Below are 15,295 nucleotides of genomic sequence, written 5' to 3'. Positions count from 1 at the left end.
ATAACTTAGGTTCTGATATACTTGAACTTTGCTTGCAAGGTTCCCCATCAATTGAAGTTGTTGATAAAACCACGTGGTTAACCCCTGACAAATCAAGCTGAATAACGTGTTCAACTCGAAATTTCTAGACCTCGTCTCAGTACCTCTACCATCCCATAGTACTCATTGTATCGCCTTAACATGTCTGACTTCGCAATGCACGTGCATTCCGACCCGGTTTCTGGGATGGTCGTTTCACAGGCGGCTATGATAAACAATCAAGCCCTTAGCCTCTCTAGACAAGGCGATTATGCCGGTTCAGAGGATCTCCACCTGCAAGCACTTGATCTTAAACTCAGTGCAGTTGGTGAGAATGACCCGATGACTGCCATAAGCCGCAATGCACTCGGAGAACTCTACCTCAAGATGGGCAGAATCACGGATGCTGAAGAGCAGCTCAGGAAGGCTATTTCTGTCCGCATGAAGATAGGGCCTGCATATGATGCAGCAGTCTCTCTCGAGAATCTTGGTCAGGTGCACGAAGCAAAGGGTGACCTTGAGGAAGCGAGGAGGGTAAGACTATCCCATCCTGCAGACATTATGGTCTGCGGAAACTATGACGTAGGTGGCTGTAATCGGTACATTTTTATGATGTTTGCTAATCGCACTGTCAGTGTCCTGGTCAGACGTTTGATCGGAGCCAACTTTTAGCTTGTTCTGGATGCAAGGTGCGCAACTTCGGGCTGAATAGAAGCACGGTAGAACTGAGTGTTTGTCCCATAGTCCGCCTTCTACTGTGGAAGAGCCTGTCAGGTGAGCTGCGAAATTAATATCGCCTCCCACGTACTTTATACTTAACAATGCTCAGGCGAAGGATTGGCGCGCTCGCCACAAGACATTCTGCAAAAAATGTTCATGATCACCGATCATCGATCATCCTCGCAACTTGATGTTTTGCGTCTCGTGGTACTTTGAGGAGACTTGCCACTGCAGCTCTCCTCCCGTTTGAATGAGGTAAATATGTTTTTGCACTTTTGTCCAATGGCACGGCAGGGATATGAAGTACAGTGGTCCGGCTGTCCATGCTCAGCCCTGAGTCACTTCGATCAAACTTGTAATATGTATGCAATGATTATACAAGAAATCCTGTTTCGCTATTCCCTCCGTAGGCCCCCAAGAACTGCGTCTATCAAGCTCAAGTTCCGCAAGCCTGTCCTGCACAGCCGATGATCCTTATCGTCACGCGGTCACAGGATCTGTTACGCTGATTTTTCTTTTGACACGTGATAACTGAGGCTCCAGCAGATTTTTTTTGACTTTGCTTTTCTAATTTCTTTCTTACAATCTATGGATATCTCTCTCTTGTAAATTAATATCATGTTGAACGGAACTGGAGTCAAAATCTTCACTGGTTCGTCCTTGGATTCTGATTTTATCGACCTTCTCTTATGGAGTGACACTTGCCCTGACAGGCACGAGCCATCCTGAGTTGGCGGAAATCGTTGCTCGACGGTAAATACAAATGAACTCGCGCGCTGTTCACCCATGCATTACCATTGCTCTCTAGCCTTGGTCTACCTCTTGCAAAAGCTGATGTGACCAAGAGCGGCATTGGCGAGACAAGTGTCCGCATCGCAGAGAGCGTTCGGGAGAATGACGTGTACATTATCAATACTGGCTGCGGGGCGGTCAACACATCCCTCATGGAGCTTTGCATCATGATCCATGCCTGCAAGATTGCAAGTGCAAAACGCATAACGGCCGTCGTCCCCCTTTTCCCATACGCCCGGCAAGACAAGAAGGACAAAAGCCGCGCTCCCATCACGGCGAAACTCGTAGCGAACATGATTCAAAAAGCAGGTTGTGATCACGTCATTGTAAGTGTCCGACCTGCTTCGAGGAACATCGGGGCACCGCCCCGGTGCTTGCGTTGTTCTGACCGCCCTCTGTCAACCCAATGCATCGATGCGCTGATAACTTGGATATAGACCATGGACCTCCATGCATCACAAATCCAAGGATTCTTTGATGTGCCAGTAGATAAGTAAGTCTAGCGCTTGACCCTGTTTCCCAGTGGGTCACTTATATTTGTCCACTTTCGTCGTGCGCAGCGTAAGTGCTGTGGCGTTTCGTAGATTGGGCAATTGACACCTGCGGCCACTCGCAGCTTTTCGCCGAGCCATCATCAATCCTGTACATACGCACCCATTTTGATCTTCAAAATGTCGTAATTGTTTCCCCCGATGCGGGCGGCGCCAAGAGGTAACCGCTTACTGATAGGGGATGGATGACAGCGCTCAAATCGTTATATTGCAGGGCGACATCCATTGCAGATCGTTTGGGTGTTGATTTTGCTCTTTTTCACAAGGAGCGGAAGAAGGCCAACTCCGTATCTCGGATGGTGCTCGTTGGGCATGTCAAGGACAAAATTGCCATCCTCGTTGACGACATGGCCGACACTTGCGGAACGCTATGCCTTGCGGCACATCATCTCACAGAAGCAGGTGTAGCCAAGGTTTACGCGATCGTGACACATGGAATATTGAGCGGCGACGCTCTAGAAAATGTTGATAAAAGCAGGCTGGAGAAATTGATCGTGACAAATACGTTACCTCAGAAGGAGAATCAAGCGAAGTGTTCGAAGATCGAAGTTATCGATATCGGACCCGTCCTCGGGGAGGTTATTAGGCGAAGCCATTATGGGGAGAGCGTGTCGAAGCTGTTCCATGAGGTTCCGTACTAGAAGGAGAGGGAATAGGCTTGCGTCTAGACTTGGCTATTATGCTCGGATCAATATCATAGCATCAGATGAAAACAACCAAGTATTTTAGCCAATAGGCATTAATTATGGACAGGTGACTTGCTGTAAGATCAAATTCGTGTGACAAAGTTTTGAAACTAAACTCAATCTATCACTGAATGTGTTTTTTTTTACGGTTAGCGGGACAGAAGAAGTTCCACATTACATAAGTGTGAGATTCAGGAAGGGCGTCACTGGGATCGAGTTGGGCAGTGCCAGTAGGTGGGCATGGATGGGGGAAGACTTGATGTGCCGTTGGGGTGTGAAGAAATGCCACGGCATGGTTCTTAACGAGGGGGGGTCATGGTTGTTGTGCGAGGAATGGGTAATGCCACGGCATGGTTCATAACGAGGGGAGTTGTGCTCGTTGAGGTCGTGGTCGACGTTTGGAGCGACGTCTAGCGACGTGGGATGGTGGTATGGGTTGTGATTGTACGCGGTCAGTTTCGGTTGTTGTAGCACAGCTTTACTCTAGTGTTCCCTAGTCTGGCGATTGAAGATGCTTCTTTGCACCAAACCTCCTCGCTTTACCATTTCCGCTCTCTTGTCTTTACAACTTGTCGGTTTTTTTCGAGTTCCTCTCTGTCCTCGTCTAATTGCCAGCATCTCTGCGCTTTCGGTACATTTATCATCACTTATTATCCTTTTTGTCGTATGTTCCCTTAGCCTCAGCATCCGTGCTGCAATTACGGCCCTCTCGTTAAACTCCCCTTCCCACTTTCCATCCCCAGGCAATGCTCTGCGTATCATGTTCACATCCTCGAATCATGCCCACCAGAGCAATGGTCACTCAAACATACAATACGACTCACAAAACAATCATCACACAAATGGACATACGCTTCACCAGACAAATGGTCACCTTCACCCCACCTCCTTCCCAATCACATAAATCTGCTGCTTCCTCTCAGCCTAAGGAGACAGTCTCCGTCATCGGTATACCCTCCGTCTCTATACAGAACGGAAAACTACAAGTCGGAGACTCACGTTCCAGTCAGTACTCTTTCTCATCTTAATATCTTTCATTCACTGTCTCTCATATTCATCCTTTGACGTAAAGGTTCACATCGCTCATATACGCCCATCAAGACCCTGGGTGACGGTTCTTTTGGAACAGTCTTATTGTGTGATTGGCATGGGACGCTACCGCCCAATACACCACTCTCTCCTATGCAATGCGGTGGCGGCGCTAGACCAGAGTGGGCTGGGAAGCGTCTCGTCGCCGTTAAGAGGATGAAAAAGAAGTGGGAAGGTGGTTGGGACGAATGCAAAAGGCTGAAGGAGCTCGAAGTACGTCAATTCACATTCTTCACTACCTCTAATTCTCACCACTATCTCAGTCATTACGCGCAATACCATTTCACCCTTGCATAATTCCACTCTATGATTTTTTTCTCCTTCCCGATTCCAAGGAGCTCTATTTCGTCTTCGAGTCCATGGAAGGGAATTTATATCATCTGATAAAGGCGCGAAAAGGCCGTACTCTTGCTGGCGGCCTCGTTGCTTCTATTTTTCGCCAGATCGTTTCGGGTTTACACCATATTCATTCTTCGGGTTATTTCCATCGCGATATGAAGCCCGAGAATGTTCTCGTTACGACAACGGGTCTCTTCGAATATCGTTCACTATCTCCGGTAGCTCTCCCCAATCCTCCTACGGAGAAGGATGTCGTTGCGATCATTAAGCTAGCCGATTTTGGGCTTGCAAGGGAAACACTCAGTCCACCACCATACACGGAATACGTCTCCACCCGTTGGTACCGAGCCCCAGAGGTGTTGCTACTCAGTCGAGATTACTCGAATCCAGTGGATATGTGGGCTCTTGGTACGATCATGGCTGAGCTAGTCAACCTTCGACCGTTATTTCCGGGATCCGGTCAAATAGACCAAATACATCGCATATGCGAGGTTCTCGGGGATCCTGCAGACCATGGAACGGATGTCCGCGGTAGATCGATGGGTGGTGGCAAATGGAGCAGAGGTCTCAAGATGGCGAAACAATTTAATTTCGCTTTTCCAAAGGTCGGTTGCTGCAATATTATGTATCTAGTGGATTTTTATTGACATAACATGTCAGAACTCTCCTCGGGAATTTTCTTCATATTTTGACCGCAGTGTCCCTCGCAAACTCATTGATTGTATATCGGACTTACTCAAGTATGATCCTGATAATCGTCTCACGAGTCGACAGTGCCTCGAACATCCATACCTTATTGAGGCTCTACCAGGGAATGTTCCCCCGATGCCTCCAGCTCTTCACACACAAACTCTGCCACCTACGCCATCGAAATCAGTTTCAAACGGCATATATCACATCACTCCATCCGCTTCACCACGCAGCATCCCTCCATCACATTCGCATAACTCCGTCCCGAAATCACCCTACCATCAACCCCCGAGCCTGCACCCGTCTCACATACCCGATGCTTCCTCCTCCCATCGCTCCGCATTTGTCCCCTCCTTCGTTACGTCGACTATTCACACACCTACCTCACACAAAACGCCAGAATATGTCGTTGATCCACGCATACATTCACATTCACATTACTCTTCAGACGTCCCAGAGGAAGTACGCAGTCAAGGAGGCGCGTCGTCGCCTTGGGCTGGCCACGGACGGAGTGACTCCGATCAGATGGAGGTCTCGTCCCCACAGGCTGAGACCCCCGATGCTTACCACGTGGGCCACCCAATGGAGGTTCAATCTTCCCCGATGGTACCGGAGTACCAGACCCGTCCCCGCGTCGAGCCAGACCATCCCATGCCTGCCCACGATGCCGCCCAATCGCCGAGCATTAAACTCAGCAGCAAGCTACACTTCAGCCTTGGCAAGAAACCTTCTAAATGGGGTCTTTCTATGTTTGGGCATGGAGAGAAAGTCCATCAGCAGTCGCTGCCTCCCGTCGACGAAGTACCGGGTGCGTGTTCCAATTCAACGCCGTCGCTCAAGCGCACGCAATCCACGAGCTCGGATAGTCCGTCATTGGCAGAGTTGCAACCTATTAACGGCTCTTCTCGTAAAAATGCCAAAGCTATCAAGAAGGAGGCCGAGCGACAATTACGCGAAGCGGAAAAGCAGCGCCGCGCAATGGCAGAACGGACACAGAGGGAGCAGGCTCGTGCGGTCATGCAGAAGCGCAGCCAGATGTATATGCAAACTACTTCGCGGAACGAGTTGGAGTGGATGTGGCAAACTCATGCCAGTTTGCTAAATTCCAATCAGCGAGGGACGCCCTACGACGAGCTGGAGAAGAGTAAAGTATCTGCTTCTGGTCCCATTCGACAGAAGGAGACCCAAGGAAGTGCGAAGGTGTCATCACCGACGTTGAATGCTGCTTCAGGTCGATATATCAACCCTATTGACGGCACGCTAGCTCCCACCGACCGATGGGGGTTACGGGATGAGCGCTTGTCGAAAGTACGACGCAGAGACTATGATGATGATCACTCCATCTCTTCCTCGGATGTTCACAGCATAAGCCGAATGTCTGCCATCTCGTTCGCTACAGTCGATAGCGACCCTGGCCCGTCTCGGACGCGAAGACCAACGCTGTACGGGATCAACCGAATGACGTCCGCTTCCTCACTACGCACGGGTACGACATCCTTTGATGATTTCCCCACTTCCGCTCGGTCATCAAATTCCATCTCTCTGGATCACCAATTCAATGACTTCTGTATACGTGCCTCTATTGATACCACATCTTCTGCCGCGTCGGGAGCTTCCTCTCCTCCGCCTCTGAATCTCCTTTCCCTATCACCATCACCACGGCCATGGATTCGCACCGATTCTACCAGTCCACAACACTCGTCATATATGGTTCCTCCGATGATACGATATCCTTCGTCTTCTCACAAGTCATATGAATGCAACGGGCAGTTGTATGGTCACCCTCCAAGTCCAGGGATAGATCCGCAATCTGTCATAAATCCGATATTCAAAGTGGTAAGCGCCAAGCTCTAGTGCTACACCTCAAGGCGAGCTGACTTTTTTCTTAGACTCCATTACCAACATCGCCTAGTGATCATTTATCATCACCACATTCTCTCCCCCCGTTCTCTCAACTGGAGGCAGTTGCAGAAGGGGAATACCCTCCATTGTCACCCATGTCCTTTCATTCGCCGGAAGACGACTGATCCTGACATGACCACTCTCCTTTTGGTTTTATTTATCACCCTTGACTAGGTCTTGTGAGGTCAGGAATGTTCAACCAGTGGACATACAAATCATTCATTGCTACACCTGTTCGTTCTTACCCGCCCATGTGCACCCTCTAAACCGTATCTCACCGAACCCAGGAGGTCGATCGGGCACTTCGCCCGGATTCATTGTGACTCTAGTATTCCTCCTGGTATATCTTACCATACTTACCCCATTCTAGTAGCATATTTAGTCTGGTTGGGCGTTGTAGAGCGCCGCTGTACTTTTACCCACATTTGCAACAGGCGGCAATCAGAAACATGCAAAACACTGTCTGACACAGAATGAAATTATCTAAGTGGTCATATGTTGGTTGACAGCTTCGCATGCCCAGCATTCTACTCAGTGATCATGTGGAGCTTGTTCAAAGCGGATGCCGCTGGAAGCCGTGTGAGCTCAAATTCTAGCCAGAAAAGTAGCCACATACCAGTAACTAAAGGTAAAGCATAGACAGTGAAATTGGTTAGTAGCGACACATCAAACCACGACGATGCTTACCCGCATGGCCGAGCACCAGGTTTGTCCTGCAAAAGAATGTCAATTATGGCACTGTATCCAGAAGTATCGATACAAACCAGGTTGATATATATCTTGGGATGACCAAGAGCTCCTCCTCCTGCAATAAATTGTCACGCCGACGCTCGAGTTGGGAAGAAAAGCATCACTCACCACCATCACAAACAGCTTTCCGTCCATGCACGACACGAATAGGCTCACTGTTAACCATCTCCATAGCGCTCAACGGATTGGGCTGGAGTTCGATAACCGTTTGCTCAAAACGTGGACCTGACTGAGCGACCGCGCGCGGCTGCTGGCTAGTTGACCATGTCGTTGGATAGTTTGGTGCTTGGTTCGCGATGGGTGATGGAGACGCAGGAATGGGTGTTACAGAATTTGCGGACGAAGAAGAAGAGCGACTCAGCACCTTCAGCTGAGAGGCGCGATGCACCAGACGACGGCTAAGCATGGTTGCGGACATCGAGATGGCGGTCGAACCCGAAAGCGAGAAATGTGTTGTGGAACCTTTACCAAGAAAGGAAAGTCAGCGCCAATCTTCACAATATGACTCTGAGGAATCCTAAATGCTTTGGCCACAAGCCCGTCATGCGAATTATGCTACAAATGCTTGGGTACGATGATACAGTAGTGTACACGCGAAATGCCTGACAGTGTTGAATAAAATCCTTAATCCATCTCCTCTATCTCAATGTCATTATCTTCATCCAAATCTTCATCCATTGCATCAACATCGGCCTTGCCTTCATGATTTGGTACGATGATGAGTTTATTGCGGGGGCCGTCGAACCGAATCTTGACAGTCTCCCCGTCGCGAATGCGGTCAGAAAGCAACATCACCGATAAAGGATTCAGGAGGTCGCTCTGGATTGCGCGGTTCAATGGTCTTGCTCCGTATGTCGTCGAGTACCCGATAGACACTAGGTATCTTTTCGACTCGCCGTCGATGTCAAGTACTATCTTCCTATCGACTAGGCGGTCTTGGACCTCCTTGAGCCTCAAGTCCACGATCTTAAGCATATTGCTTCTGGAGAGCGCGCGCTGTGCAAGAGTAAGAAATTTAAAGCCTGAAATTATTATGTGGTAACTTACGAAGATGACGATATCATCTATACGGTTGATAAACTCGGGTGGAAAATGGCCCACAATGGCCCCCATGACTAGCTGCCTGGTCTGCGGAGTTACTGAACCCTGGCTCATGTCGTTCAGGTATGCAGCACCTAGATTTGACGTCATGATGATAACAGTGTTTCGGAAGTCAACAACGCGACCCTGTCCATCAGTAAGTCGGCCATCATCGAGAACCTGAAGGAAGAGGGTGACGAATTCTCGCGAAGCTTTCTCAATCTCGTCGATGAGGACGATGCAATACGGTTTGCGCCGAACATATTCGGTGAGTTGTCCTCCAGCATCATGGCCGACATAGCCAGGTGGGGCGCCGATAAGACGTGCGATAGAATGTTTCTCAGAATATTCGGAACCATCGATGCGGATCATAGCATCAGGGGTGTCAAATAGAATAGTGGCGAGCTGCGGGGATTTCTGTCAGGAACTGTAGTTATGAAGTTACGATGACTTACAGTCTTGCTGAGCAGCGTTTTTCCTGTGCCAGAAGGACCAGCCATCAAGAAGCTGGCAATGGGCCGCTGAACATCGGCCAGTCCACTCCTCGATAGCCGGATAGCATTGGCGACAGCTTTCACAGCTTCCGGCTGACCGACAACGTGATCGGCGAGGATACGTTCCATGCGAAGGAGTTTCTCCTTTTCGGTTGACATCAAACGTGTGACTGGAATAGCCGTCCACCGTCCAACAATTTCTGCGATCTGTTCAGGAGTAACGGTATCTGTGCCTCCACCGGTCTTGGCGTCCTCTTCGGCCTTTTTGGCTTGAAGGGTCTCCAGGCGATTCTGGAGGTCTGGCAGGGCATAATAGCGAAGGTCAGATGCAGTTGCAAGATCATATCTAATATGCGCGGTCGTTGGGTTAAACACTCGATGATTGATCCAGAATGACATGCGTACCTTCTCTCCGCCTCATCGGCCTTGGCACGGAGATCGTCGATCTTCCTCCGCACTTCGTTGATTTCGTCGCCTTTGCGCTTTTCAGCCTCGTAGGCAGCCCGAAGTGGTTGTAATTGGTCGTCAACATCAGCGATAGCTTTGCGAGCGGCGCTTAAACGCTCCAGACTGGCCTGGTCCTTTTCGCGTTCCAAGGCATGAATTTCAACCTCTAGTTCGAGCTTGCGACGCTGAAGCTTGTCAATGGCTTCGGGTGCTGTTTCTCGAGTAACACGGACACTATCGCAAAATCGTAAGATGTTTTCACGAACTAATATAAAGAAAACATACCTTGCACAAGCTTCGTCGACAAGATCAATGGCGGCATCGGGAAGACGTCTCGAAGTCAGATAACGATGGGCCAGAGTTGCAGCAGAGATCAGGGCACCATCCGCAATTCGAACACCATGATGAACCTCATACTTCTCCCGAATGCCTCTAAGAATGTTGATCGTCTCAGTAACACTGGGTTCGTTCACCAAAACTTGAGCGAATCTGCGTTCCAGAGCAGCGTCTGTCTCGATATACTTCCGGTACTCGCTAAGCGTGGTAGCCCCTATACAGCGCAGCTTCCCTCTAGCCAGAAGCGGCTTGAAGAGGTTGCCCGCGTCCATGCCACCGCCTTCGGCACCTCGACCAGCCATGATGAGGTGAAGCTCATCCACGAATAGAATGACAGATGTGCCATCCTCAGATGATTTCTCCACTTCGTTCAAAACTGACTTGATGCGTTCCTCGTACTCGCCTTTGTACTTCGCACCAGCCATTAACGCGCCCATATCAAGCGAGAACAGGCGCCCAATGAGGCTGGCTGGCACGTCGCGGTTGACTATGCGTTGAGCAAGACCTTCTGCGATTGCCGTCTTTCCGACACCAGGCTCGCCGATCAGCACAGGATTGTTCTTTGTTCTGCAGAAAGTTAGCTTGGATGAGACTACCATGAATGTGAATCCTACCTTCTGCAGAGAATACGAATGATTCTCCGTATTTCATTATCTCGACCTATAACAGGGTCGATCTTGCCTTCTTCGGCAAGAGCAGTCAGGTCGACCGCATATTTCTGCAAAGCGTCGAATCCTGCTTCCGCGTTCTTGCTTTCCACTCGACGGTTTCCTCTGGTCTGCTCTATGGCTGACTTCAAGGCGGCCTCGGTAAGACCAGCCTCCTTGATGATAGAGGATATCGATGGGTCCTTCATAAGTGCGAGAAGTACATGGTCCTGCGCGATGTAGGAGTCGTGCATGGTTTTCTGGAGCGACTGGGCCTCGCGCAAAACCTTCAACGCACTGGCGCTCAAGGAAATATCCTCTGGAGGTGGAGATTGCGAGGGTATTCTGACAATGATCTTCTGGAGCCCACGCTTTACAATGACCTGTCATGAGGCGGATGAGTGTCGCATACAATGTGGATATCCATAGATACTACGTACTGGATCACCACCAGCTTTCTGTATAACTGAAGAGAATAGGGAACTTCCACCGCCGTTTGACAGTCCACCTGGTACGTCATCTCCTGCACCTTCGTTCAGAAGAGCCGCAGCAACATGGGCGGGGTGGACTGGAGAATCATTTAAGTGAGCAACAATAAATCATAAGTCCAATATCAAGACATACGTTGAGCATTAGAGTAATCCTTTGCGAGTTGGATGGCAGCTGATATAGATTGTTGGGTTTTGTCTGTGAAGTCAAGGTTCATGATGGTGAACAGGAAAGCAGAGAATGGGTAATCGACAACAACGATTCCTCGTCTGGACTACCTTTTATTGACTTTGGCAAGTGTTAGTAGTATGATCTAGGAGAAGGGAGAGAGACATCCTCCTTTATCGAACCTTGCAGAACTTTCTGGTGATGTCATTAATGGATGTGGCAGTGTAACGGAACGTACCTGACAGCATCAGGCGTAGCAAAATTTCCTCTTCTCCAGACTCCAATGATCTCATTGGACACCATCTGGCCCGCAGACTCGGTCGAGTTCTGTCCTCATGAAAGTGCTTCCGATATCTTTGTCTGCGGGACCTATCAATTAGAACAGTCCCCCACCGATGCTGCGCACACCGCATTAGAAGACTCGGACGGTCACAGTGAACTAAATTTCGAACCTACGACAGGAAAACAAAGTCAAGTCCGTCGTGGCAAGTGTCTTGTGTTGCAAGTAACAGAGGACAGAGGAGTGTAAGCAAGTGAATTGATTCCTGCGAATCACTTCTTCAGCGCGCGTCTATTATCAAGTTCCCAGATTCAGGAAATCAGTCTTGCAGCTGTCCTCGACCAGAAATGGTGAGATCTAGTACGTCGTCGCACACTAGCAAATGATGATATCTAGGCAACAACCATAGGTGTCATACATCTCCAACGGCTTCTCCAATACTCGGAATTGCAGACTCGGAAGGGAACATTACCATTCACGAGTGGCACAAAGAAGAGGTTGCTTTCAACGTGTACATAATTGCATGAAATCGTGACCCAGTGGTTTTAGCGCCGGCTCAAGCCTTTTCAAAGAATATCCTGCGCACCCTCAGATGTTCTGTGCCTTTCCTTAGACTGGTCTACCCGGAGATTCCCCACAAAGTACGCTAGTCCAAGAGATTCGATTCACAGGCAATTCTGACTCAAGATGCTCAGCAATTTTGGTTCTCTGGTGGTTTCCCTGTCAAACGGCTCGCTATGTGTTCTGACACCTGATTCAACTGGCAATTTGTCTGTCGTTAACCGATGGCACGCGCACGATTACGAACCTTGGATTGCTGCTTGGAACTATTGGGATACGTCCATCGTTTATTCGGGTGGAGACGACTTGACCATGAAGGGCTGGGATGTTCGACAGAATTTTAGTCAGCCGATCTTTACAAACAAGCGGCATGTAACTATCTTCAGACATATTTTGGTTGTTTTCTCATGTCCTCGAAGATTTGATGCAGGTATCACAACTATCCAGAGCCATCCACACATAGAATATCTCATAGCCGTCGGAAGGTAAACTTTTACTTTGCTATCAACATTCTGGCTTTTGAAGTCGCGCACAGCTACGATAATAAGGTTTGCCTTTTTGACACTCGAAAGCCGCTAGTACCACTCGTCCAAGGAGACGTTGGAGGGGGCGCGTGGCGCGTCAAGTGGCATCCATCGCCCAGTCGCAAGGAAGATCTCCTTGTTGCAAGCATGCACGACGGCTTCAAGGTAGCCAAGGCCCACCACGGAGAAGATGTAACATGGGAAATTGTGAAGCGGTTTGACGACCACAAGTCGCTAGCATACGGCGCAGACTGGTCATTTGCTCCTATAGGTGTAGATGGGGAGACATTGATCGCGACTTGCTCATTCTATGACCACATTCTACACCTCTGGAGCGGCTAGGTAGCAGAATGTATGCAAGATATGGGCGATGCGTGAGGATATAGAATTGTTCGCATGGTATATTCAGTGGGATATTTTAACGAAGATCGTAAAGTACGCAAAAGCAAGAACATGATCTAGATCGCAGCACCGATCGCGACGTGCGCAAACTCGGCTAAGATCCTCCACTCTCAAAGCCGGACTATCGCGGGCTAAGTTAGTATTATGGAACATCTCACAAGCAGTTAATGTCTTGCGTGGAGATTGAGTTGGAGGAAGGAGAGATAGGCGTCGAGGGACAAGTTTCAATCTCTTTTTTGCGTTTCTTCCAGAACCCAGCATTTGGACCCTTCATGACAAAAGCAAGGGTCCATCGCGACAGACCTCGCAGAGATTCTGGTTCATGGACTGCAAAAGTGAGCAGGGAAGCCAGCGACAGAACAAACATGATTCTATTGCATCCCGTCAGCATCGCAAAGAAGATAGGCTATAAGAATACTAACCGCTCAGCCAGCCTGGCACCGGCGTGATTGCTTGCAGTCCACTTGGCCGGTAAAGATGCTTTAAGAGCTCTGGGCAACACATACAAGGCCATCTCCCCCCTTCTCCGCGTGTTCTCAATTAGTATACTCCAACCACACGTGAGTGATCCCACGAGAACACTGCCATACGGTCCATCCCACACGTCGTGAGGGACCCACGGGAACAGTTTTGCCAGTACCAAGGTACGTGTGAGACAGGCAGCCAAGAAGTACGATGACAGAAACGTGGAGAGGAATGTCGCACTGCGGATCGCAGCTAAAAGGGAGGGAATGACGTGATGACGTTGGAGGATGGAACGAGGGCGAGTAAGAAGGAGAGGAAGGATGTGGACCTTCAAACATGATTAGCGGTCTTAATCAGTGCACTCCAGGTCATACACTTACAGGCAGATATAGAGCCATAGCCTCAATGAACGCAAGGGAAAATCTCACGCCAGCATTTGTCAGGCAGCTGTTGTCGAGACCCCACCGCGTTGCAACACCGGAATGCAAAATTTCACATGGTAATCCACCCACACCACCCCGGCCAGGCACGCCAAGTGCCTTCCAGACCACGTCTGCATCTGCGCCTCCAAATGCAGGCAAAACCTGCGGATCGCCCCAAGATGAAGGGTACCCGCGGTCTTTGGCATAAGATGTCAGGAGGTGAGAATGGATGGAACTGTGCCCATAGATCCATTCTTTAGAACGCATAACACGCAAAGCATCCAACAGCCGTTTGTCTACGTTGGCTAGGGATGATATCCTGATAAGCAAAGAACCATAGGACAATGAGTGAGAGCTGCCCGGCATGATTAAATGATATCCAACCATTTGACATAAGAAGGGGGAAGCCTGTTGAAAAAACTGGATTTAGACGTCCATCGAATTTATTTTATTGTCAAGTACCTATACGGCTGGTAGAAGAAACACCACATGATTCTGATATTGCACGAAGGGTTTGAACAAACATATCACAGTGAGCATGCTGCATATCACGTACCTAGCACTGCAGGCCCAAAATACAATGGCGTCCAGCCATGCAGCTGTACTTTGATGCCATTTCTTGGCTTTGCCATCGCCTTCAGCAGGCAATGATAAATCTGCAGATAGTTCAGCTGGCTTTAACCGAGACTGATTCGCGGAGATGTTGAATAGGTTAGCTTTCCGGGCTGATTCCATGGACACTTTGGACAGGAAATGCTGCATGATCGCGTCGGTTGCACGACAGAAGAATAAAAGCGTTAATTCAAAGGTTGCGAACGGTCGACGCGACCCTGCTTTTGACGGCCGAATCCTTTGGAGCAAGAACAGCGCGATTGTGGAGGATAAGACATTTGACAGGAACGCTTTCTGGGAAGGAGTTGATTTGGACATGCGTGAGCACGCCTGAGCTACGAGCGAGAGGATTGTTGCACATGGTTGGAAAGTAGAAGCCACCACTGGCTGCCGTCGAATTTCTGGGTCGTCTTGCTTATCGACATGGTGGACACCTAGTACTGCTTCCCAGAAGTGCTTCAATGCAATTCCGCCACAAACAGCTACGGTGATGGCGAACGGAAATCCCGTGAGGCCCACTGCGTGCCTCAGCACACGTCTGAATGAACCCGAACGTCGATTTTTCACCCCGGACGAACGCTTAATGAGGGTAAGAGCAACTGGAAGTAGCGCAGGACCAAGGGAGAGAGATAAGCTGAGAGAATATGTGCGAAGGGCGACCTTCACTGGATGACTTGGGTCATCTGGCCAGAGAGCTCTCGGATTGGATAGAATTGATTTTGTCCATGACGCCTTCCTATGATCCGAATCTGGTTCAATATGTTGGATTGCCCGGGGAGACGGCGCTGACATCAAAGCTCTGCAAAGTCGGGCGCGAAGGTTCGAAACAAG

The 15,295-nt window shown here is 49.4% G+C and overlaps 7 protein-coding genes across 7 annotated transcripts; 4 read left to right on the top strand and 3 right to left on the bottom strand.

Annotated features, from left to right (window-relative positions):
- The first annotated feature begins 135 nt into the window (after positions 1–135).
- Positions 136–1,142, top strand: DEU56DRAFT_770789 (uncharacterized protein). Its single transcript, XM_041351430.1, has 4 exons — positions 136–600; positions 654–707; positions 763–792; positions 848–1,142. The coding sequence occupies exons 1-4, from the start codon at positions 181–183 to the stop codon at positions 896–898; spliced, it is 555 nt and encodes a 184-aa protein (XP_041214545.1). The 5' UTR covers positions 136–180; the 3' UTR covers positions 899–1,142.
- On the top strand, positions 1,143–2,804 carry DEU56DRAFT_770783 (phosphoribosyl pyrophosphokinase). Its single transcript, XM_041351429.1, has 6 exons — positions 1,143–1,390; positions 1,452–1,491; positions 1,547–1,856; positions 1,968–2,015; positions 2,147–2,241; positions 2,296–2,804. The coding sequence occupies exons 1-6, from the start codon at positions 1,357–1,359 to the stop codon at positions 2,720–2,722; spliced, it is 954 nt and encodes a 317-aa protein (XP_041214544.1). The 5' UTR covers positions 1,143–1,356; the 3' UTR covers positions 2,723–2,804.
- An 829-nt stretch (positions 2,805–3,633) lies between these two features.
- DEU56DRAFT_725630 (Pkinase-domain-containing protein) lies at positions 3,634–6,912 on the top strand (the record flags this gene model as incomplete). The annotated part of the gene is made up of 6 exons (XM_041347880.1): positions 3,634–3,772; positions 3,840–4,069; positions 4,120–4,800; positions 4,856–5,335; positions 5,507–6,721; positions 6,775–6,912. 6 exons carry the CDS (start codon positions 3,634–3,636, stop codon positions 6,910–6,912), a joined length of 2,883 nt encoding a protein of 960 aa, XP_041214543.1.
- Positions 6,913–6,991: 79 nt separating this feature from the next.
- Positions 6,992–7,955, bottom strand: DEU56DRAFT_948382 (ubiquinone oxidoreductase 20 kd subunit; the record flags this gene model as incomplete). The annotated part of the gene is made up of 5 exons (XM_041359081.1): positions 6,992–7,355; positions 7,404–7,409; positions 7,475–7,500; positions 7,552–7,592; positions 7,646–7,955. 5 exons carry the CDS (start codon positions 7,953–7,955, stop codon positions 7,319–7,321), a joined length of 420 nt encoding a protein of 139 aa, XP_041214542.1. The 3' UTR covers positions 6,992–7,318.
- Positions 7,956–8,161: 206 nt separating this feature from the next.
- DEU56DRAFT_868383 (P-loop containing nucleoside triphosphate hydrolase protein) lies at positions 8,162–11,247 on the bottom strand (the record flags this gene model as incomplete). The annotated part of the gene is made up of 7 exons (XM_041355478.1): positions 8,162–8,533; positions 8,585–9,022; positions 9,073–9,457; positions 9,517–10,461; positions 10,509–10,924; positions 10,982–11,109; positions 11,166–11,247. 7 exons carry the CDS (start codon positions 11,245–11,247, stop codon positions 8,162–8,164), a joined length of 2,766 nt encoding a protein of 921 aa, XP_041214541.1.
- Positions 11,248–11,378: 131 nt separating this feature from the next.
- DEU56DRAFT_770759 (WD40-repeat-containing domain protein) lies at positions 11,379–12,937 on the top strand. The gene is made up of 8 exons (XM_041351428.1): positions 11,379–11,396; positions 11,444–11,723; positions 11,781–11,828; positions 11,888–11,975; positions 12,028–12,119; positions 12,174–12,407; positions 12,459–12,524; positions 12,575–12,937. Exons 2-8 carry the CDS (start codon positions 11,482–11,484, stop codon positions 12,903–12,905), a joined length of 1,101 nt encoding a protein of 366 aa, XP_041214540.1. The 5' UTR covers positions 11,379–11,396; positions 11,444–11,481; the 3' UTR covers positions 12,906–12,937.
- Positions 12,938–15,288, bottom strand: DEU56DRAFT_770749 (uncharacterized protein). The gene is made up of 6 exons (XM_041351427.1): positions 14,409–15,288; positions 14,315–14,347; positions 14,237–14,260; positions 13,811–14,171; positions 13,388–13,758; positions 12,938–13,336 (listed from the first exon to the last, which is right to left on the bottom strand). Exons 1-6 carry the CDS (start codon positions 15,254–15,256, stop codon positions 13,120–13,122), a joined length of 1,854 nt encoding a protein of 617 aa, XP_041214539.1. The 5' UTR covers positions 15,257–15,288; the 3' UTR covers positions 12,938–13,119.
- Between the last annotated feature and the right edge of the window lie 7 nt (positions 15,289–15,295).

This window comes from Suillus clintonianus, assembly GCF_016758775.1.
Source record: "Suillus clintonianus strain FC179 chromosome Unknown DEU56scaffold_4, whole genome shotgun sequence".
NCBI classification, from domain to species: domain Eukaryota; kingdom Fungi; phylum Basidiomycota; class Agaricomycetes; order Boletales; family Suillaceae; genus Suillus; species Suillus clintonianus.
This window is presented reverse-complemented; position numbering and strand designations above follow the sequence as displayed.